Source organism: Amphiprion ocellaris, chromosome 5 (assembly GCF_022539595.1).
Source record: "Amphiprion ocellaris isolate individual 3 ecotype Okinawa chromosome 5, ASM2253959v1, whole genome shotgun sequence".
Classification (NCBI taxonomy): domain Eukaryota; kingdom Metazoa; phylum Chordata; class Actinopteri; family Pomacentridae; genus Amphiprion; species Amphiprion ocellaris.
Genome location: NC_072770.1, coordinates 27,766,707 through 27,787,920, shown reverse-complemented (window position 1 = coordinate 27,787,920; position 21,214 = coordinate 27,766,707). Strand labels below are relative to the sequence as shown.

Sequence of the window (21,214 nt, the reverse complement as noted above, 5' to 3'; positions counted from 1 at the left end):
TTGTTTCAAGGGACATCTAGTGGCTGTTGGCTGGAATCAGATATTGCATGCAAACTGTGTGAATGGAAAACTTCATGCCATCTTGTCATATGACATAAATCACTTTTCAACAGCAGGATTAGAGGTCATATTTCATTATATTTGAATATTTGAAAGGCCCACACGTCCATTAATAAAACGGTCTTGCTGTCAGAAAGAGGGCAAAGAGGTTAACTGGAATATTAAAGGGATGCTTAACCTGCTCCGTTACAATACAAAGGATGGGATTGAAAAGCACTTGGCCATTCAAAGTATGTATGACGTTACTTTGATTCACCCTCATCTATAATCTGTAAATAGGTTGGTGAGTTTAATGTTAATAGGATACCTGAAAGGGTATTCTTAAATGCCAAAAAAATACATACTGCTCATTGGTTATAATATATATTTGCCTACATTGTCTCCCTTTCCTTTGCTTTAAACACTAGTTTACATATTCTAATTTACATACATAACATTTATTAGATATATTAGGTGAGCTCCCTCCTTATCCTTGAAATTGTTTGTGATGAATGGGAGCTTGTCGTGAATATCAACTACAACCTAATTGAGAACCATACTGCCACCTCCTAATTGGAAATTTGTCCAAACAGTATTGGTGCTGACTACATTGTGTGATATATGGAAGTTTGCGCCTGGTTATGTTATGTGGCTAATTGGATTTGTGACCAAATGTGTCCTTTGAGAATGCTTAATAATAAGATCCCACAACATTATTTTAATACTACAAAATCTCTTTTAAAGTAAACCAGTTTCTTTTTTAGGAAGTAAGTTTCCACATCCAAGCATCTACAGTATATGCACATAAACACGACGACGTCCACATCCCCTGAGGATAATGGTAGATAAGGATTAAAGCTGCAAAGGAAGCACATTTTAGGGAAGCTGATTAATCTCATGTGTTTCATTAACATGCACCTCAAGCTCCCTGAGGCTTCAAACATTATGGTGCTTTGTTGCTTTCAGTGGCCTCAGCATTGATTGTGTTACCAGAACAGCAGCAAACACAAGACAGTTTTTGGTTGTTGATTACACGGACAAGAGCATCTTCTACCACTGGCCCAATGAAGGACTGACTGATTGCATCGGCAAAGATCAATAGGAACAAAATACTAATCCATTTGGGCAATTAACTGGTGCCCAACATGTTGGCAGCATGTTGGATGGTAAACACTGATTTATATTCACCTCATGCACATCCAAAATGAAGATGGAGCTCTCTTTTTATCTTTTATGACTTTTCATCAGCTGCTAAAACTGTTTTGCAGATTCAGTTTTTTAACATAATGGAGAACAATATGGGTCAGGATGAAGCCACTGAACTTGTGGGGATGGGACTTCGTGTCTCTGTATCCCCTGCACAAACTGCCTTTTACATTATCCTGGTGATGATGGGCATTCTTGGTAATGCCACCGTGGTTGGGGTTATTGGTAGGACTGTATTCACGGACCGTGGAGGTGGACGTAACTCAGACATCATCATTATTAACATGGCCCTGTCGAACCTGCTTGTGTCTGTGCTGAGGAACACACTGCTTGTTATTTCAGACATAGGACTTGAGGTAAGTAGCCCTAAAGATCAATAGTTGTTATGACTGCCAATAAGGCACCCTTTACTTACTGCAAACAGTATGTTGATTGGATTTCTTTGCGCTACTCACTAAGTCAGTTGTATATGGCAAAGATTTTTGACAGGAAGGTTTTGTCTGAGGACTTTCTGTTTTCAACAGCAAACCCAGATTAGCTGGAATGTTAGTAGTTCTTGAAATTAGAGAATTAGAACTCTTTGTGAATATACCTGCACAACAATCTTTTACAGCTCTACTCCTCCAAAGAGTGGTGTCAGTTCCTCATGGGGATCTGGGTGTGGCTGCGGTCAGTCAATGTGTGGTCAACACTCTTCCTCAGTGCGTTTCACCTCCAGACGCTGAGACGTGTGACTCCTACTGTTGTGAGCATTCATGGGGCCCGAGGCACTCCCAAGACTGTACTGCTGGGTCTGAGCCTTATCTGGCTTCTCAACCTTATTTACTCCATCCCTGCTCATATTTTTTCCACTAACGGGGACGTGAACAGTACAGAGGTGAGAGCAACAAGGGGTTGCATTGGCTGAAATGTAAGGACCATAGTAATGGTTTTGCATGTTTGATCACCAATCATGTACAATTCAATCACAGCTAGTCATTTTGTAAATGGCTTTCTTTTAGAAATTTGCATTTGCTTTGCATTTCACTGTGGTTTAAAAAGCACTTTGCACACAAACGTGCCTGCTAAAGTAAAAATTAAATCTGCAGTCCTTGCAGGAAGGAACAGTCTTTATGAGGCATTCCAGTGCAGGCATAAGCTGCATTGCCACACAATATTGCAAAACTTACAACATGCATTTTGATTTAACCCGTTGTGAAAGCCATCAAATTGATAATGTGGAATTAAAACCAGTCAGCAAAAACATTGAGCATAATTGATAGTCTTCATGGTAATTTACAGTTATTTATGAATTTAATTACACGTTAAAGCACGGGTAACTTTGAACTAACATAGCTTTAAAACATTAAACTACTGTACATGCATGTGCTGTTCTCCAAGAATTATGAATTATGTGCTTGGCAACTAATTAAATCATTCAACTGATTGAAGCCTCAAAAAGGGTTTGATTTCTACATAGCTTCCTTTTTATCACAATAAATTTCACCTTTGTCGTTGTCCTTTGGCCAGTGGCACAGAAGGTACTGGGCTGGATGTAAAACTTGCAGTACCACAATGTAACATCTTGCCTTTAACACATGACTCAGCTCAAACAGATTATCAGTACAATATCTGTCAGAAGTAGCTTCCCTTCCCTGAATAGTAAATGTCTGTTCCAACCTTTTTACTCCATCTTCTGAGTCCTGTCTTTATTTCTCAGACCCTGATGCTGGTGAGCAGCACAACACGCCCCTTACTGGGCTGCATCTGGAACTTTCCTACCAGCTACAGTGGCCTGGCCTATGCCACAACATCCATGGTGATACATGAAACAATTCCCATCATCTTGATGGCACTCACCAACCTGAGCTCCCTGTATACGCTTTACACCCACGGTAGGGTGCGGAGCTCAGTGCAAGATGCGCCTGTTATAAAGCGAGTGCCAGCAGAGCGACGAGCAGCAAAGGTGAGAAAGAAAAGGGCAGCCTGAGCTCTGTGGCTGTGAAGAACTCGCTGAAGCGAATGTAAATGAGTAGAATTAAAATGTTGATTATACAACAGACTTTATTAACGTAACAGACAAACGTCGTCAATATCTAAAATGTTTCAGCAACATGTTATGGACACTCAGTATATGAATTTCACTTTGCTTTGTGTTTTTCCAGGTGATTCTCGGTCTCATAATGCTCTTCATCGCATCCTGGGGAACCAGCATTATCTCTGTCAACTATTTCAACTACAACCGTGGCTCCTCGGCTGAGTTTCTTCTGGTCATTGCTCGTTTTGCAAACATTATCTTCATTGCCATGTCACCTGCTGTTCTAGCAGTCGGTCACCGGCGACTGCGTTCTTGTATCAAGGCTACACTTGTTCACTGAAAGAGCTGCTGGATGACAGAAAACTCTACTGCAGCACTGGAGGTGCAGCCAACACAGTACTTCTAATCATAAACCTTTATTAGTATCATCTTCCTTCAAATTTCAAAAATTTCAAATTCATCAGTTTCAAAAGTTCATGGTCATAAATGTTCTTGTTCTGTAAACCTCTGTATGTGCTTGAGTGGCTGGAGATGGACTCAACGGAAAGGCAAAGAATGATAAAGCCATCACAAAACGATGTGTGTTGCATGACCCAATGAATTTTTTTCTTTATGTAGTTAGTGTGATGCCTTTGTTATTTATAATAAACAAAATGTCAAAAGAGATAAAAATCTACCAAAACTGTCAACACTGATTTATTTAGATTATCTTACAACAAGTTTTCATTAGTTGTCAACAAACAACATTTTGCTATTGATTCAGTATGATAATATTAGCTACTGGTTTCTGATAAAGCATTTCATATTCTCCCCCTGTAGTATAATGCCATACTGAAATATTATATAAGTATAAATATTGTAGGACAGTGGTCTCTGACCCATAATGTGGCATGTCTGGTGTTTGTAGATTCTTACAAGATTTTCTAACATACTTTGTCTCAGTTTGACTTTCAATAAATGCCTCAAAATTAAGCTAAAATAATACTTGACAACAGTTTCACAATTCTAATTGATGATGGGCTTAATTTCTTCAGCGTTTATAGAAGGATCAATGCAGTCCTTCCATCATTTGTTTGCTCCTCCTTCCACTTTTATGACTTTCATCTCTTTTTGAATAACAAAAACCGTTTCTTTTCCCTTTTCTTTAGTCTTTAGGGATTTACTGCCCTCTTCAGTGTCACCTCTGTGACATTTAAGAACTTTAGTCCACCCCAGTATCATACTGGAGATCTTCCTCCTGAGCTTACCATGTCCCAGTGCCACCACCATGGGACTGAATCCTACAAACAGGGAAGCAGAGAAATGGGCTACAGTCAGCAGCCCTTCAGCGTGATGCCCCCCGTCGTGGTTGTAGTATGTTACCGCAGCAACCTGCAGCGCCCAGCAGACCACAAAGAGCGACACCAGTGACATGATTACATGAGCTGCCTTACGTTCAGTGGATACATGTTTGTCCAGCTCCCCATGGGTCCCTCCTGACTCCCCCCCTGAGGTAACAGCTCGAATGTGCTTGGCCAGAGCGTGCAATGTGGCGAAGTTGGTGCAAACCATCAGCACCAGCGGCAGAACCTCATTTAATGCCAGTGAAGTGGAGGCGAAGGCAGAGCCTTGCTCGATGGTGGGAAACTCCCAGATGCAGCCGAGCAGAGGTCTGGTGGTGCAGCTGATCACCATGAGCTCCACAGTGGCGTTGCCATGAACATGTGTGCTATACACCAGCGCCGGGATAGAGAAGGCCAGGTTTGCCCCCCACACCAGCCCCAGAACAATCCAGACCCTCCGCCTCTCCCTCTGCATTGCGAGAGGTCCAAAGGCCACATGTTGTCGCCTCAGGGTGGTGCAGTGAAAGACACTAAGTGCTAGAGTCACCCAACAACCCACAGCTCGCCACCACACCCACAGCAGCATGAAGACTCTGCACCATCCCGGAGCCAGAGACACATTCAAACCCAGGTCCGACACGAAAATAGGCACAGTGCGGAAAAGTGAGGTCAGCAGATTGGCTAGTGACAGATGCACCAAAATAGTGTCGGAGGGAGGAAGTCTCCGAGATGGACTCTGGATGGCTGACTGAAGCACCTGACAGTAAAAACAAGACACACTGAGAACAATCCTACACCAAACACATTTAACAATCAAAATGTTGTGTTTTCTTACCACATGGATGACCAACATGTTTCCCAGTATGCCAGAAAAGACCAAGAGCCCAAACAAAACAGCTTCTATAGTGAGATCCTCTGACATGGCATCATCCTCTGCATGGTGACATAGTCTGCTTTTTCTTTGTGACAAGCATGTGAGAGTGATACATCGGGGCTTCGCACGCAGTACAACTGCTGCTGATGGCCCTCACGGTGTTTTATATGTGCACACAGACAAACAAAGCGATTTATCACACATGAACAAATAATTGCTGACTGGGCTCAGGGTCAATTTAATCTAATCTGTTGATGCTTTGAGAGTACAAAGGCAGGCATTTTCCACGTTTTGGTCCTGCGTCACGAACCAGCTGCAAATGCAATGATGTCTCAAAAAACAGTCACATCAACAGGTGTGGGTCACTGTTTATACAGTCAATCACTGATATGGATATGTATGTTGAAATGGACCAGTAATCTGTCCTGGGTGTTTCTATTGTTGGCTTGTTTAATTATTTTCAGTTTTTCTAGTTAATGTCCCATGACGATCTTGGCCAAATGGGAATAGACAGAATCAGCTGATCAGACGTACCATAAATTACTGATCACCCAGAATTAAACAATGATCCTATGGAACATTTCAGGTGAGACAAGTGAGAGCTGAAACAGACTGCCCAACTGATTCAGCATTTTTTATCTTTTTAGTCAGCCAATCATACTCTCCCTTGGTACTAATTATCTATTGGCTTGCCAAGTTTGTCTCTTGGGACAAGACTATTGTTGCTTAAAATAATCTCGACTAAGCACTGCTTAATTAAATGTACTGAAGTAGAGAACAATGAAGCATCTTGATTGTGCATCAATAGACAGATTGCTAATAGATTATTTGTATTGTTCATGAGATTATTTATCATCAGAAGAGTTTTCTTTATTTAAAAGACCATCATATAATGAAACATTTTAAGTTTTTTTTTTTTTTTTTTTTAAATATTCATTTTGTATAACTATGACTTATTCATGATGATATCAAATAGAGAACCTATATCTGTGACCTTGTTTAACAGTTGTTTAAGTACATCTGCACAGGAGTCAGGTTGCTTTAAAACCCCAGCTGATGCTGTATGAACAGAGGACGACCAAAATGAAAGCAGCAACTGCACTACGACATCACGTCTTTGCTGTTTCTGATATCAGTATCTTACAGTAAATCTTAATACAGAAGAACAATGCAACCTACTGTCTCAAAATTTACCATAAAGTTGGCCATCAAAATCCCCACCCAGTCAAAAGAATGTGAACATTACGAGAATCACTAAGGTATAACTGTGGAAACCAGTTCCCCTGCATTGGACTTTTACATTGAATTAATTCAAACTTGCATTAATCAACACTTTGTATTACACAAACAACAACATTTTACTAAAATAAATTTAAATCGGGTATGATCATTAGCAACAACCTTCCATTTTGTAGTAACATCTAATGTCTCTATTGTGTTGAATGACTGCAGAATAAAGGCTTTGAGAGTATTCCTTTGTTTCCCTGACTGCTTCTACTCCTCCTACTGTGTGTGCTGAAAGATGCATTTCAGCAAATTACACAGATTCTTTTTATCAACACAAAATTTAAATCTAGCTTTCTTAGTGCTGACGCTGCATTGTGTGTCTCTTCTTGCAAGGCATCACTTAATAATATGCAACCAAAACTGTAATCAACAGGAAATCATACAGAAAGGTACTGCAAGTGGACACTTTGGTTCATGCAGTCTGCAATATGGTCCCAGCTGGTGTGCTCTAATACACAAGTAAAATAAATTGATTCACAAGGTGAAATTTTTATTTGGCATTAGAGTAAGAATATCCTTAGGGGAAACAGACAATTTAATGTAAAGAGGAGTTTTGAACCTTTAATTATTTAACTATTTTACCTGATTAACAATATTTTTGCTCGTTAACGATGTTCTGCTCTCATGTCCTTATGCAAAATTATTCCAAGCTGAGTCTCTCTGTTCTTGCATGTTTGTAAAGAAAATATTTTCAACACACACATGTATAGGTACCCTTTAATAAATGACTATAAAAAATACAGCCAAATTCTATCAGTAATGCACTGTTTTTCCGCAATACAATGAAGCATTGTAAAAATCTGATGCTTTTTGGAGCCAAAGACAAGAATAATCATTAACAGCAGGTTACTGTAAAAACCGATGGTGTGAATAGTTCACAAAGCACTGTAGACTAACAAGTGGATTTAGGCAGCAAAGAATATTGTTGATAATGTTACACTGATGCCTTAAGATAGGCCATTTTTCCTTTTTTTTTTTTACATTAAGTTATTTTTTCTTGGTTTCTAAAATGCTTTCATAAGACTACAGTTTGTCATACCTTTATGCCTTTAAATAAATAAATGTTACCAATCCATAAAAATGTAACTAGCCTTATCCTTTACCCCAAATTGCTTTAGGTTTTTTTTAGTGGTAAATGCATTTTTAAATGTTGAACATGTGTCTGGAATTAACAATAATATTTATAAATTTTAAAAGAAGAAAATATTGGAATATACAGATAATTACAATTACGGCTAGTGTTGATTAGTGTTGACCAGTAAACCTCATACCATAGTAGAATGTATATTTGTTTTCTGTGATTTTACTAATTATTATCTGTAAATTAACAGAACAGAGAAAATCTGTACAATAAAATCACTTAGAATTTTTCAGTCCTTAATATACATAATTTCTCATTCAAATATCTGTAAAATAATGCTATTTTTTCTGATTAAACAGAAAAAACGGTGTGAATTCATGGTCAAAAGTTTTAAAACAACAAATTACCCTCAATTTAAAAAAATACTGATTTTTGAGTTGGACATTATTTGCAGTTTTGGTCATTTTTTTAGGGTTAATATGTAAATAATACCTTGATTGTTTGCTTGTGTCTGTAAATTACCCAAATAGGGGATATTTGGCTGACTTAAACACAGTAGAAGAGGTGCAATTTTGTGGTTGAATGTTTTAAAAGAGCAAATTACCATAAAAATCCATCTTATTTACAGTTTTTTCATGGTTAAAGTTGAATATAATGGAGTTGAATGTTATTTTATGTAATATAACAAAACAGGTTGAACTGTAAGATAATCATAAATCGCTTTTAAAAAGTACTACAGCTAAATAGTTTTTTTTTTTTTTTACAGTGATGAATGTTTGAACCTTGTAAACATCTTTTCAAACAAGCATGGCACCCTGGATCTCTCAAGCTAAAATAAAGCAAGGACGTGAAAAAGGCAGAGCTTACAACAGCCGTGCTTTGAGTGTTACTTTGCGAGTCATTTACACAAATAGCACGTGTGATGTGGCTGCTAAGGGGTGCAGGTGAGCAGCACAGGTGGGCTGCAGGTGGGTTAAAAAGCCTCCATGCAGCCAGCGGTGATCTGAAGACTCTGCTGGTTGCTTTTCCGTCACTGACAGACACCTGAAGCACTGTGTGGGACGATGACTCACAAACTGACTGCTCATGACTACAAATACCTATTTTGTGCACGCACCCACGCGCCCCAGCGCTCCGAGGCGCGCGCCCCTCCACATGCACTCTCTCTCTCTCTCTTTCTCTCTCTCTCTCAGCGGGCATCAAAGCCTTTACGTCAGGCCAGACAGGAAGAAGAAAGCCAGTCTGATGGCACGACAGCCGGCTCCTCTGGTCCCACCGAAACCAGTAAGTTATTTTCCTGTGCGCACTGGGAGCTGGGAGCCGCTCTGAGGCTACTTTTATCACCGTGCGGCCTTTCTTAACTCCATCCTGCGTGTTTATCCTGCAAGGTCACAGTCGGATCTCCTACAGAGGGGACAGCTGCATGAGTCCATGTTGTTTCTGTCGCAGATGCACGGCTGCCCGCTGCTCTCCTGCCTCACACGGACCTGGTCGTGTGCAGTGAAGCAGAGCTGATCTTATGGCAGACATCAGCCCTCCCCGTACCATCGCCCATCTGATCCACTGTGCGAGAGAATAACGACGAGAGAGAAGTGAGATGAGAACCCAACAACGACCATCGCTGCTCGCCTTCTCGGCACTCCTGCTCTGCACATTACACCACACAGCTGGGTCTCATCGCAGCAGCAGCTCATCCTCCTCCTCCCCATCATCATCATCATCATCAGAGGAGGCACGCAGGGATAATGTGGCCCCAAACTGGCTCAGACAGAACAACATCAGCTCCAGCTATGGCAACCACAGCCATGAAAGTAGGCCAAAGCTTAAAGAGGGAACGGGCCATGCGAGCAGCTTCAACACCAGCAGAGGCAATAACACTACTGTGATGTCTGAGAGGACCGGCAGGGCACCGAGCTGGAGCCCGGAGGAAGGGCCGTCCCCGGTGTGCGCCTACCGGGTGATCGAGGGAGGAATCGGGGGGCAGCTGTGCTTTCGACACACGCTGTTTGGGTACAAGTGTCACAAGGCGGACTGCAGGACAGCGGTGTCTTTGGGGAGTCTGGTGGCGAATATTCTCATCAACGGCAGCGTACTTTTACAGTGGACCCACGAGGGAGAATCCACGGCGGCGGAAGATGGAAAGACTAAAGCTACTCGGACGAATTCCACTAACGAGGAAACTCTCCGATCGAACACCGTTTTCGGCGGCCGGCGCCACAGACGAGGAGGCTACGAGCTGAGCTGCTGGTGGAACGGCAGCTACACTCAGTTTGAATGCGCCGGTGTCCATCTTGGGTCGGGCTGCAGGGACTTTCTGCTGGCCGAGCTGCATGAGAACATCCCCTACCGCATCTGCCTGCGCTCCCTGGGCCGCTCCGAGCCGGCAAAGAGAGCGGAGCAGCAGCAGCGGGAGTGTGTGGAGTTCACGCTGCCGCCGTCCGGGATGCAGGACATCGTGATCGCCATGACAACGGTGGGGGGAGCCATCTGCGTGATGCTGGTCATCATTTGTTTGCTGGTGGCGTATATCACTGAGAACATCATGAGCCCCACGACGCAGCACGCTTACTCCTACCGCACTCACTCCCGCCACTGATGCACTGCTCAACACATTTAACACACCACGGCCATATCTAATCCCACACTCATCAGGCAGTTTGTGTTGTTTTTCAGTAAGATAAACCCATCCTGTTAAACTGAAGCACAATCTACTGTGGCTCTGCAAATAACATGCCTTGTAAACCCCTGCGAGGGTGCACTGAACCAAACTTACTGATTTCATAAATGCAGTAGTTTACTGTGTTATTTCTTTTGTTCGAGGTTGTCTGTGATTGAATCTGTCAATCTGTAACCAGGCAGCGTTTCCTACAGCAATACAAATAATGAAATGGCTTTGGGTACATCAGAACAAACACAGTTTTGCTAAACTTGCAACCAGGAAAATAATAGTTTACTGAATTACATTTTTTCCACTTTATTAAATCATCCCACCTCTAGTTTTGCTTTTAAAGTCTGCATACAGTGTGTCTGTACCATTTTGTGAAGGGCAATACAATCTGGTGTACAATCTCCAAATACTGTGCCAAACATCTTGACTTAGAATGCCTTTATGTCCTGCTGTCAGTGAATAAAGTACCATGAAGTCATTTTTAATACTTTACAGCTGTCCTCATTCTTCTCCTTGTGTGTGTGAGTGTGTGTGCTAGCTGTAACATCCAAGGAAAGACAGGAATCACAAATATCTGTATAAACACAAGTCCTCACAAGCTGTGGGATGTATGTCTGTCGCAACAGACAAAAACAAAGTTTGATTCTCTCGTGCTTGTTTTTATATGAGAAATGTTTTTTTGGATGGTATAACAATATGTCTAGGTGGCACAGAATATTTCATGGGAAAATGTATCAAGTTTATCACTGATGCAAAAACCTTTAAAAATCCAATAAAACCTGATTTGCAGCAGAGAGCTGCCACTGTACAAACGACAAAATCAGTGGTGAGTAATCAATGATTAAATTGATTTTATATCAGAGAAAAACATTATGTCCTATGAGGGGGATATGAACGAATCACAACATCATAAAGCAAAAGAAAAAAAATCCAAACTGCCATGTGGTCACTTTCAATGAACTGAGTGTTTGTTTAAATTCCCATTACTGACTATCGTAAAAGGAGCTACTGTTCCGGTGGTCTTAGAATACTGTAGTGACAAAAAAGTACACATCATCTGTATCTTCCATACTCACAGTAAATCTCAATAATACATAAACACTAAGGAAAACAACAAACACAATGAATCGAAGACTATCTGGGATATAAGGTCATTCTAAACTGCTAGTAGAGATGAAAAATAAAAACTTGTTCAAAGCAATTTAGTCAATTATCAACTTAATCAACATATATTAGACTACACAATTTTGTGTGTAAACAAATACAATTCTATTGTCTTTGTCAAAATGTGTTGTGTTGCAGCTTTCTGAAAAATAAATGTTGATTTAAATAGTGGTTCACTCCAACTCAAAACTACAATGAAATACATTTACATATGTTTAAGTTATTTATTTATTGCCATAAAAAATGGTCATCTCTCATAACTGCTAAGTGCAGGAATTCAGAAACTCTGAAAGCAGTAGCCTTCTTTTATATTACTGCATAAATACAAATAAAAACCAAGATAAAAAATGTTGATGTATTTATTAACACTACTAATGGGTGAAGCAGAAAATAAGCCCATTGTAAGTTAAAAACAACAATAACACTAACAGGTAAAAAAGAAGGAAGTTAAGACAAGACAGAAAACTACAATAAGATGATACTGATATCTGGGAGAATCTGTTAGGAAAACCAATTGCCTCCTTACCTCCTTTTAAGGAAGGAACACAAGTCATATTTTAATATAGCTTTGGTGAACTGAATTTTTGAAAGCAAAACATTACTCAGTGCAACACTAAGTTTTATCTATCACCTCACAGCAGATTCAGTCTTATTATCATAGTTTTTTTATTAGCGGTATTGTGTTATTGGTGCTTTTCCCCTCATCCACACTTGCATTTCTCTCCTGGACTGTTTAAAATCCTGGTCATCCAAATTACTAATAAATACAATTACTCTGAAATATTACATAATATTAAGATCCTAGAAGACATACCAGTCTCACTCCAGCTGGTAGATAAAAGTTGGCAACACTGACCAAAGTGTTTGTGCAAAGCACAGCATTTATGAAAACATGTATTTCCAAGATACAAGGTTATAGCTGTGCAAATCATCATAAATTAGACTAATTTCAAAGCACACAGTTTGTGAACTATGGTCCTGGCTACCCTGCACTCACAGAGATATTAATATGGGACATGGGCTCAGCAGAGCAAGAAAGTGGGGCAACCTCATTTTGCCTAGAGCGCAGTGTTCTACATTTTGTATTCATTTCACTCTGAAATAACTTGAAAAGTGTGCAATTAGAAAGTTAAAATGCCCCCAGTTTGTAAAGATTCTAACCACCCCTCTGGGTGGAGACACCAGATGAACACTTAGTGTGGCACACAGGGCTACAGCACTAATAAAGAGACAATGAAGTCCGCTGTCTTTTCTCCACTCTATGAACTGTGTCTGCTTACTAAGAGTTTAAAGTTGAAGGACAGCTGGCGAATTGGGACAGTTCAGCTTTGCAGTGAGTATCTTTTCAAGGATTACATAAAATAGCCTAAAACCAATACTCGTGCATTGTTGAAAAGAATCTTGTTGAAGTGGAAAAAGTTCACTTATAGTGACATTTGATCCCACAATCACAGTGGTAATTGAAATGTAATTTTGTTCTGAGATTTAAATTGTTAAGCTTACACAGTAAAAATCTAAAAACAAATATTCACTGCTTGATTCAAGTTTATTTTGTAATGGGATTTAATTATGTATCAAAATTACTAGGAATGAACTACTCAGGAGAAAACAGCCTGGATAAGTCTCATAAAACAAGTTCCAGTGTGATAACAGGACCGTGGTGCTTACAGGCAGTGCAGACATAAGAAAAATGTAATTTTTTTGCAGTCTGTCAAGTGCAAAAGTGTTCAGTGAACAGCTGGGTTTTTGGTCTTTTCTTAAAGACTGAGAGGAACTTTGCAGATTGAACAGCGTTTGGTAATTCATTCTATCACCAGGGAACCACAGAAGAGAAGATCTAGCTACGGACCAGCCCTGTTGTGGAGGTTGAATGAGGCACCTTTTGTTGGCCGAGCATAGTGAGTGTGAGGGAGCGTCGACCTGAATGGGAGTTCAGGTGGGAGGAAGATGTTTTCATTGTAGTTTTGTATACAAGTGTCAGAGTTTTTAATTTTATGTGGGCAGCAACTGAAAACCAGTGAAGCGATCTGAACAGTGGGGCGATGTGCTGTTTTTGGCTGGTTGAAAACCAGACGTGCTGCTGCATTCTGGATCATCTGAAGAGGTTTGACTGTGCATGAACAGAGGCCTGACAGTAAGTAGTTACAGTAGTCAATGCCTGATATTACGAGAGCCTGTACCAGGAGTTGTGCTGCATGTTCAGACAGGAAGGGTCTGACCTTCCTGATGTTGTATTGGGCAAATCGGCATGACCAAGCAACAGAGGCCACATGAGCCTTGAAGGTTAGGTGGTCATCAATCACGACACCCAAGTTTCTGGCAGACTTTGTGAGTTTGAGTTGGGTTGATTCAAGCTGGATGTTGATTTCTTGTGGTATAGAGGGACTGACAGGGATGACAAGGAGCTCAGTCTTGGAGAGGTGACGCTTTTTTCACCCATGCCACGACATCTACAAGGCATGACAAGATCCGGGCAGAGACTGTGTGGTCGCCCGGAGGGAACGACAGGAAGAGCTGGGTATCGCCAGCATAGCAGTGGTATGAGAAACCATGGGAGTGGATTATTGCACCAAGTGAGGTTGCGTATATTGCGAGTAGGAGGAGACCGAACACTGACCCCTGAGGAACCCCTGTGGATAGGCTGTGCAGTTCAGACATTTCTCCCCTCCAAGATACTCTGAAGTATCTTCTTGAGAGATAGGATGTGAACAAGTGGAGGGCTGATCCTGAGATGCCAAACTCTGTGAGTGTGGAGAGGAGGATTTGGTGGTTAACCATGTCAAAAGCAGCTGACAGATCTAACAGTAATATAGCTGAAGACTGTCCAGCAGCTCTAGCAGAATGCAGGGATTCTGTTACCAATAGGAGTGCAGTCTCGGTGGAGTGGCCCTGTTTCTGTACTCCTTTTGGCTTTTTGAAAAATTTACATTTTGTTCATGTTCCATTTTTCTAATTGTGCGTAGTAAAATGGAATGCACTAATACTATCAAAAGTTACTCATTTTGATTTATAAAAATGATTTGGAGGATCACAACATTTAGCTTGTCTTAAAAGAAATCAAATTTCTAAATTGGATCAATATATCAGTGGAACTTCTCTTAATTATGTTATCAGATAGCTTGCTGGAACTAAGTAAAAAAAAAAAAGAAGCTAACATTGGCATGCTTTAAATTCCCTAGAAACAATTATCACAACAATAAAAGCTCTAGGTAGCTATTTGTAGCTATTTTACCTCTTCTTATAACATGTATACAATAATTTACATCAGTAGTCAATATGTCCAGCTTGTCTGGTTACCAAGGTCAAAATCATATTGAACTCAGTGTTTGTTAGAAACTAAACAAATCTAAATAAAACAAGCAAATCCTGAGGGGCAAAAAAAAAATTTCCCATTTCTGCTGTGTTGTTGTATTTTCATTGTATTGTTATTTGAAGACATTAAAATGTTGGCATTGCATTTTTATATCAAAATGCAGTGTCCCACTTTGCCAGTGATGCATGGTAAAATGTGTTCTCAGGACATACTGTATTTGAGACGGAATCGTCAAGTTATCTATTTTTATTTTTTTAATTGAACATATTTTCTTCTGTAAAATGTATACAATAGTGTATCAAGTTGGGAGTTGAGGCACTGGAATTGTTCCACAAATTTCTCAAAAATAGAACATCTTCAGAAAGCGTCATATATTACCCAATACTAACTATATTTAGTGTTTTTACTTTGGGCAGAATCAGTATTGGGTCACTAGACTTTGATGACACCGTTGTCTTTATTGTTAATAAATGCCTCAGGTGCTCTTCTAGCCACTTTTCCCGTAATTAAAAGGAAAAACGTATTTTTCACGGCGTGTTTGTTGTTGTTTACTTACGTCACTTTACGTTGCCACATTTTTGACGTGTCAAGTCTGAAACTCCGCCCCCAACTGACATCACTTGATAAAGCCGTATTCGGCGCACGGGGCTCCGCCATTTTAACTTCCTGCTTCCAAAGAAGACGAGCCGTTGCACAGTGTTTGTACTCGAAAGCGCTTTAACGTTTAACTTATTATAGGGGTTTGCCTTGTTTATTTTTCTTACAGGGAACAACGTAACCGCCACTTACTAGTTTCTGACAGCTTGTATCGGGTAGTTTCAGCCGGAGAGTCGCAATGCCGAGCCACCCGCTGCGTGTAGCGGTTGTGTGCTCGAGCAACCAGAACCGCAGTATGGAAGCGCACAATATCCTCAGGTAAAGACGAGCCGCCGGGAAGAGGACAGAAGCAAAGCAACCACACAAAGTGAAACAAATCTGTGCGGTATCGAGCGGTTTTTTGAGCCGGCCAGTCGACGCGGTGACAGGCAGCCCGTCGGGCCTCAGCGCATTTTAACAATGGACTCACTGCTCAGTGTCACTCCGCGGCGGAGGCGCACTTTAAACGCAGCTTTCTGGTTAGCTGACAGGTTTATAGCTGCCTACAGTGATGATCTACAGTAGATTTTTTAAAACCGATTCGGGGATTTTAAACCAAGGCCCAAATAGTTGGGTAGTTGTTTTTTTTTTTTATTTCCTCCCCCACATGTTGACAAGAGCGCCCCCCCTGTAGGAACTATACCGGAAGAGAGAGACTGCAGCTATGCAACACTGGGCGGCTTATCAGCTTTGACCACTTACAGTCACCACACAGTTAGCAGCTTTGTGCCCAGATTTACGAGTTCTTCAACCAAAGATCTGTACTGTGTAGTTTATATTCTCATTTCTAAACGGCTATTAAGCTGGACTGGTTGGAGGGATTAAAACAGGGGTCACAGTTATATATAGTGTCTTATAGGGGTGACATAATCTTAACCAAGGTGACAAATAGTCATGTGTGGTCACTTGAAATATTAAAAAAAATTACTTCCATTGGATTTTTTTTTTTAAAATAAATTAATTAGTTGATTTCTTATGTTAGTAAAAATTCAGACAGACTGACATCACTGGACAAATGGTCCTACATTCTGAAGTATGCAGGGACACTAACCCACTTAATTGTTATCTGAGGCAACTGAAAAGTCTGGATTGTATGTGTTGCCTTAAAGACATGAAAAAGTAATTATTGCATTGTACTTGTATGTCAGAAACTTTATTATGTAGTAGTTGCATAATTTACTCTCTTTTCCTTTCCTTTTTCAGCAAACGTGGATTTGAAGTGCGTTCATTTGGGACAGGGTCTCATGTGAAGCTACCCGGTCCTGCCCCGGATAAGCCAAATGTGTATGACTTCAAAACGACATATGAACAGATGTACAACGACTTGGTCCGCAAGGACAAGGAACTGTATCCCCTTCTCACTCACCTATTCCTCACCCACTTACACACACTCATATACTAAAAGGAGGATAAGTAAACATGGCCCATGTACACGTATGTTGGTTTGACTCTGTGGGTTCACGCAAGTGGTGTCGCTGGAACAGCACCATAGATGGGAGTGGACCGATAGGTAAATCACATGCTGAGATTTAAAAGTGTGTTACAGATACATTCTTTGTTATTAAACCTGAAATATATGGGTTGGAGAAACTCCTTGCAGTACAGCAGCTGTACAACAGTAAGTGCAATTTGGTGAAGATTGAAGTCTGTAGTCACCAGTAAAACCATAGCTTATGTTTGTATTTTATTACCTATATTCCTTGCTAATGCAGCTTCCTTGTGTTTTTCAATGTTTTTGCTATTTTTTACGGTATTTTTTTCTTTCTGGTATTCAGCTTAATCTGGCTTACTTGTCATGTGATATAGTTACTGACTACTGAGTTGCTCATGCCTAAATTGTGAATATTGCAAAACTTGGTTAGGGGGAAAATATCAAACAGTTAAAACTTTAAAACTATTAGCAAAAAGCACAGTCCTCACCCTAACTAAGCACTGTAACACTGACTAAAATAAGAAGGGGGAAAAGACAATGTGGACATTTTTTCCCCAAAAGGCATATACAGTAAACCAAGAATAGATTGGTTAATCTTGTTTAAAGACTTGACTTCTTCACACATGTGTTTGGTAAGTTAAAGCTAAGTAACAACTCTGTTACTCTTCATTAATAGGTGTAGGGTGTATGCAGGTGCTGCCAAACTGGGGGCACTTAAGCCCTTGGACTGCATTACAAAAAACCTGTGAGCCAGAGAGAAAAAACAATGCAGTAGTGCATGATTGCTGCACTTCCACTGCATATGTTACAAAAACTTTGATTTTCATCAAATAGATCACTGTAATTGTACTTCTGTATTTTTTCATCTTTACTGAAGAAGTTCAAATCATGTCTCTAGCATCAGTAAGCCATCTAATGTTAAAACTGTCCTTTCATTCCTGGAATAGCTTTCATTTTCCTTCAGAAAGTGTTCCTTGGGTTTCGAGACACTTTTTTTTAATAGCAGGCAAAATATAGGCCTGCTCCTTAAGCACGTCTAAAGGAGCTGTCTTGAATCCTTCTGGTTATTAAGGCCTCAAGTGAAAATCTAGCCTTCAAAGTAGGACAGAAGTACTTCACCAAGTTTTTACTTGCTGTTGCTGATATCACTGTATTGCAGGGTTTGTTTTTCCCAGCTGACAGTAAGTTGAGGTTGGGGTTTTTTCCTACATATCAAAGGTGTGACAAAGCTGTGCTGTAAATCCCATGTATTATGAATACAACTGACACATACAACAAAAAAAACTACTTGTAGTATTTCTTGTTACTTTGTATGAGTTTGGTATTCGTGCAGTGCTCTGTTACAGACAGTACAATATAGTAGAGGGTCCATTCTTTTCCATCTCAGCCTGGCAATGGCCAGTAAGATGACCAATGCAGTGACCGAGCTTTCAAAAGTTCTGTTGTTAAAAGAACTGTATCAACCTGACATTGTCAGAGTGACTTGTTGATAATATTAAAACTTTTTGAGTGGATGAATTGCTGTCTAAAGTTAAGTTTGTGCCCTGAAAATCCATTCTTCCAGCCATCTTTTTTTTTTCAAACTGACCAATTACTAATGAATAGTTTGCACCACTAGAGGGTGCTGCAGTTCTGGTCTTCACACTGACACTCCTCAAGTGTTTATTTACCTGCCCATGGGATTCGACTGAGATGCAGTTGAATGAATGTAAACAAAATGCACAATCTTGTTGAGAGAAGTGAATTTCTAACCAACCAGTTGTTTACTGAAATCCTGTCCCTGATTGTGTGATTAGGTTGTTGTATTACCTTGGCCTCTCTTTCTCCTGCCGTTTTCCTTGACCTCCTCCCTCTTCAGATACACACAGAACGGCATCCTGCACATGCTGGACCGCAACAAACGCATCAAATCAAAGCCAGAGCGCTTTCAGAACTGCAAGGAGAAGTTTGACCTGGTCATCACCTGTGAAGAGAGAGTCTATGACCAAGTGCTGGAGGGTGAGGATCTCATAAAAAAATCACTGAATTCAGTTCGTACTAAAGGGATACTTAAAGCCTTGTGCAGACACTTTTGCGTAATATATTTTTTTTTCAAGGACACACAAATCATGTTTACAGACTCCCTAACTCTATGCATGCAAACCAAGTTTACTTAAACACTTCTAATTGCGTCACCCTGTCTCTGATCTGTTGCTGCTCCCCAGATCTGAATTCAAGAGAGCAGGAGACTCTGCAGCCTGTACATGTAATCAATGTAGACATTCAGGATAACCACGAGGAAGCCACGCTGGGCGCCTTCCTTATCTGTGAGCTGTGTCAATGTGTGAGTGTTTCCAACTACAGTTTTCAAATGCTATTGTACGACACAATGGGAAAATGCTAAGTCATTTAGAGCATTTAGCTTATTAACAATGAAATTATGCATTTGATCAAGGTCTTAATGATAACCTTTAAAGGCATGTTATCTGTAATGCAATAGGTTTCTAAAATGAGAAATTCAGTGGTCGCCTAATAAATATGCTGTCAGTGCTATGAAGGGTTGGTTGATTTTACATCACTGGTGGAAATAAGTTTTGTTCAAGCACAGGTTGGGTGTAACGTTCTTCCCTCTCCGCCCTTGCAGATCCAGCACACTGACGACATGGAGAATGAAATCGATGAGCTCCTACAAGAGTTCGAGGAGAAGAGCAACAGGCCTTTTCTTCACACTGTCTGCTTTTACTGATACATAATAGAAATTTGCAATAAACACAGACCGAGATCACAAGCAATCGAACAATAGCATATGGACATGCACGCTTCATACTCCTCAGTCATCTACAACACAGAGCATACATATTGTGTGCCTACATACACAAACGGATGCATACACATACAAAGCTTTGGTTCAGGACCTAACAGATGGCTGCTGTTGGAGATACTGGTTATTATGGGTTTTTCCTCTATACGGAGGATGGACTCGCTGCTCTCACTCTGCCTTTATTCCTCCAGGTCAAGGTCAGGCCAAGGTCCTTCCCCCATCTCAGTCCAGTGAAATCACTCAACCATGTCTCCTCAGGGAGAACCATAACACCCACACCCCAGGTTCAATGACTCTATAAGTCCCTCTCATTTTTGTTCAATATAGCATATTTATGCAGATTTTTTTTCTTCAGATGATATATAATTGTATTTCATTCAAGCATATATGTCAGATTTTAATTGCTGACCTGGGACAGTGTAAATGTGTTTACACACAGGAGGACAATTGATTGAAATGTATGCGTGTTTTTGTGCAACTTTGTGTTGTAGATTAGTTAGGATTAAGTTAAATGAGTTCTGGTAATGCTGTCTTTCAGGGCATAGTTTTTTTTTTCTTTTATAAATGTTTAATAATTGAAACATTGTAATTATTTTCAAACTGAGTGCCTGACTTTTCTGTATGTACATATGAATTACTAAAGAAAGACACATCTCTAAGAAACATTTCTTGACTCTTTATTGGTTGTGTGATATTTAGTTCATGATGGTTTGATGAAAAAACATTATTTTAAATTGAAAATGTGTAGAGTTGGACAAAATATTAGCATTCATTTACATCAATTAAACTACTAATGGCTGTCAGAATAGTGTAGGCCTGTTGCAACCCTCTGTGGACAAGAACAGGTAACAGTTCGAACACTTCAGATATAACAGGAGAGTTCGACAAAAAAATACACAAACCATGACCTCAGTTTCGCTTTGCTTGAACAGTAAGCACTGCCCTTGTTCATTTTGTGGTTTCTCAACAAGTCATCTGTACATGATAGACGTGGGCTCAATAAAAATTGATCATGCAAAAGGAGAGTATGTATATGCATTTGGTTGAGTCGTTCCCTATCTGTCTGTCTCTATCTATCTATCTATCTATCTATCTATCTATCTATCTATCTATCTATCTATCTATCCATCTATCTATCAGGGAAAACATCCTCCTCAATATTTGTAACGTGAATTTCAAATTACAACATGAAAGAGGCACAGCAGTCAAATACAGATGGGTGCAGTATGTCCAGAACATTTTTAATATTACCAGAAATCTTGCTGAAATGCATACAAATGATAAAAGCCCAGGGGTTATTGAACAATTCAGTAAAATTAAAGAATTTATCATTGATGTAAATAGGTGCCACATGCACTTTTAATGAGGCAACTTC

At 40.2% G+C, this 21,214-nt stretch overlaps 4 protein-coding genes across 4 annotated transcripts; 3 read left to right on the top strand and 1 right to left on the bottom strand.

Annotated features, from left to right (window-relative positions):
- Nucleotides 1-117: 117 nt before the first annotated feature.
- Nucleotides 118-3,671, top strand: LOC111574345 (olfactory receptor class A-like protein 4). Its single transcript, XM_035952215.2, has 4 exons — nucleotides 118-1,601; nucleotides 1,859-2,122; nucleotides 2,945-3,190; nucleotides 3,390-3,671. Exons 1-4 carry the CDS (start codon nucleotides 1,326-1,328, stop codon nucleotides 3,600-3,602), a joined length of 999 nt encoding a protein of 332 aa, XP_035808108.1. The 5' UTR covers nucleotides 118-1,325; the 3' UTR covers nucleotides 3,603-3,671.
- Nucleotides 3,663-8,895, bottom strand: LOC111574347 (olfactory receptor class A-like protein 4). The gene is made up of 2 exons (XM_023278890.3): nucleotides 5,420-8,895; nucleotides 3,663-5,341 (listed from the first exon to the last, which is right to left on the bottom strand). Exons 1-2 carry the CDS (start codon nucleotides 5,504-5,506, stop codon nucleotides 4,328-4,330), a joined length of 1,101 nt encoding a protein of 366 aa, XP_023134658.1. The 5' UTR covers nucleotides 5,507-8,895; the 3' UTR covers nucleotides 3,663-4,327.
- A 165-nt stretch (nucleotides 8,896-9,060) lies between these two features.
- On the top strand, nucleotides 9,061-10,986 carry fndc10 (fibronectin type III domain containing 10). Its single transcript, XM_055010871.1, has one exon. The coding sequence runs from the start codon at nucleotides 9,424-9,426 to the stop codon at nucleotides 10,420-10,422; it is 999 nt and encodes a 332-aa protein (XP_054866846.1). The 5' UTR covers nucleotides 9,061-9,423; the 3' UTR covers nucleotides 10,423-10,986.
- A 4,636-nt stretch (nucleotides 10,987-15,622) lies between these two features.
- On the top strand, nucleotides 15,623-20,862 carry ssu72 (SSU72 homolog, RNA polymerase II CTD phosphatase). The gene is made up of 5 exons (XM_023278889.3): nucleotides 15,623-15,886; nucleotides 16,811-16,954; nucleotides 18,898-19,037; nucleotides 19,244-19,362; nucleotides 19,663-20,862. Exons 1-5 carry the CDS (start codon nucleotides 15,807-15,809, stop codon nucleotides 19,762-19,764), a joined length of 585 nt encoding a protein of 194 aa, XP_023134657.1. The 5' UTR covers nucleotides 15,623-15,806; the 3' UTR covers nucleotides 19,765-20,862.
- Nucleotides 20,863-21,214: the final 352 nt, after the last annotated feature.

Bases quoted from the DNA above. Each gene is read 5' to 3' on its own strand.
- ssu72 (XM_023278889.3), top strand. From the start codon at position 15,807: ATGCCGAGCCACCCGCTGCGTGTAGCGGTTGTGTGCTCGAGCAACCAG. The intron at 16,955-18,897 runs GTATCCCCTTCT...CTCCCTCTTCAG, and splicing joins GTCCGCAAGGACAAGGAACT to ATACACACAGAACGGCATCC. The intron at 19,363-19,662 runs GTGAGTGTTTCC...CCGCCCTTGCAG, and splicing joins TCTGTGAGCTGTGTCAATGT to ATCCAGCACACTGACGACAT.
- fndc10 (XM_055010871.1), top strand. From the start codon at position 9,424: ATGAGAACCCAACAACGACCATCGCTGCTCGCCTTCTCGGCACTCCTG.
- LOC111574345 (XM_035952215.2), top strand. From the start codon at position 1,326: ATGGAGAACAATATGGGTCAGGATGAAGCCACTGAACTTGTGGGGATG. The intron at 1,602-1,858 runs GTAAGTAGCCCT...AATCTTTTACAG, and splicing joins TTTCAGACATAGGACTTGAG to CTCTACTCCTCCAAAGAGTG. The intron at 3,191-3,389 runs GTGAGAAAGAAA...GTGTTTTTCCAG, and splicing joins CAGAGCGACGAGCAGCAAAG to GTGATTCTCGGTCTCATAAT.
- LOC111574347 (XM_023278890.3), bottom strand. From the start codon at position 5,506: ATGTCAGAGGATCTCACTATAGAAGCTGTTTTGTTTGGGCTCTTGGTC. The intron at 5,342-5,419 runs GTAAGAAAACAC...TTTTACTGTCAG, and splicing joins ACATGTTGGTCATCCATGTG to GTGCTTCAGTCAGCCATCCA.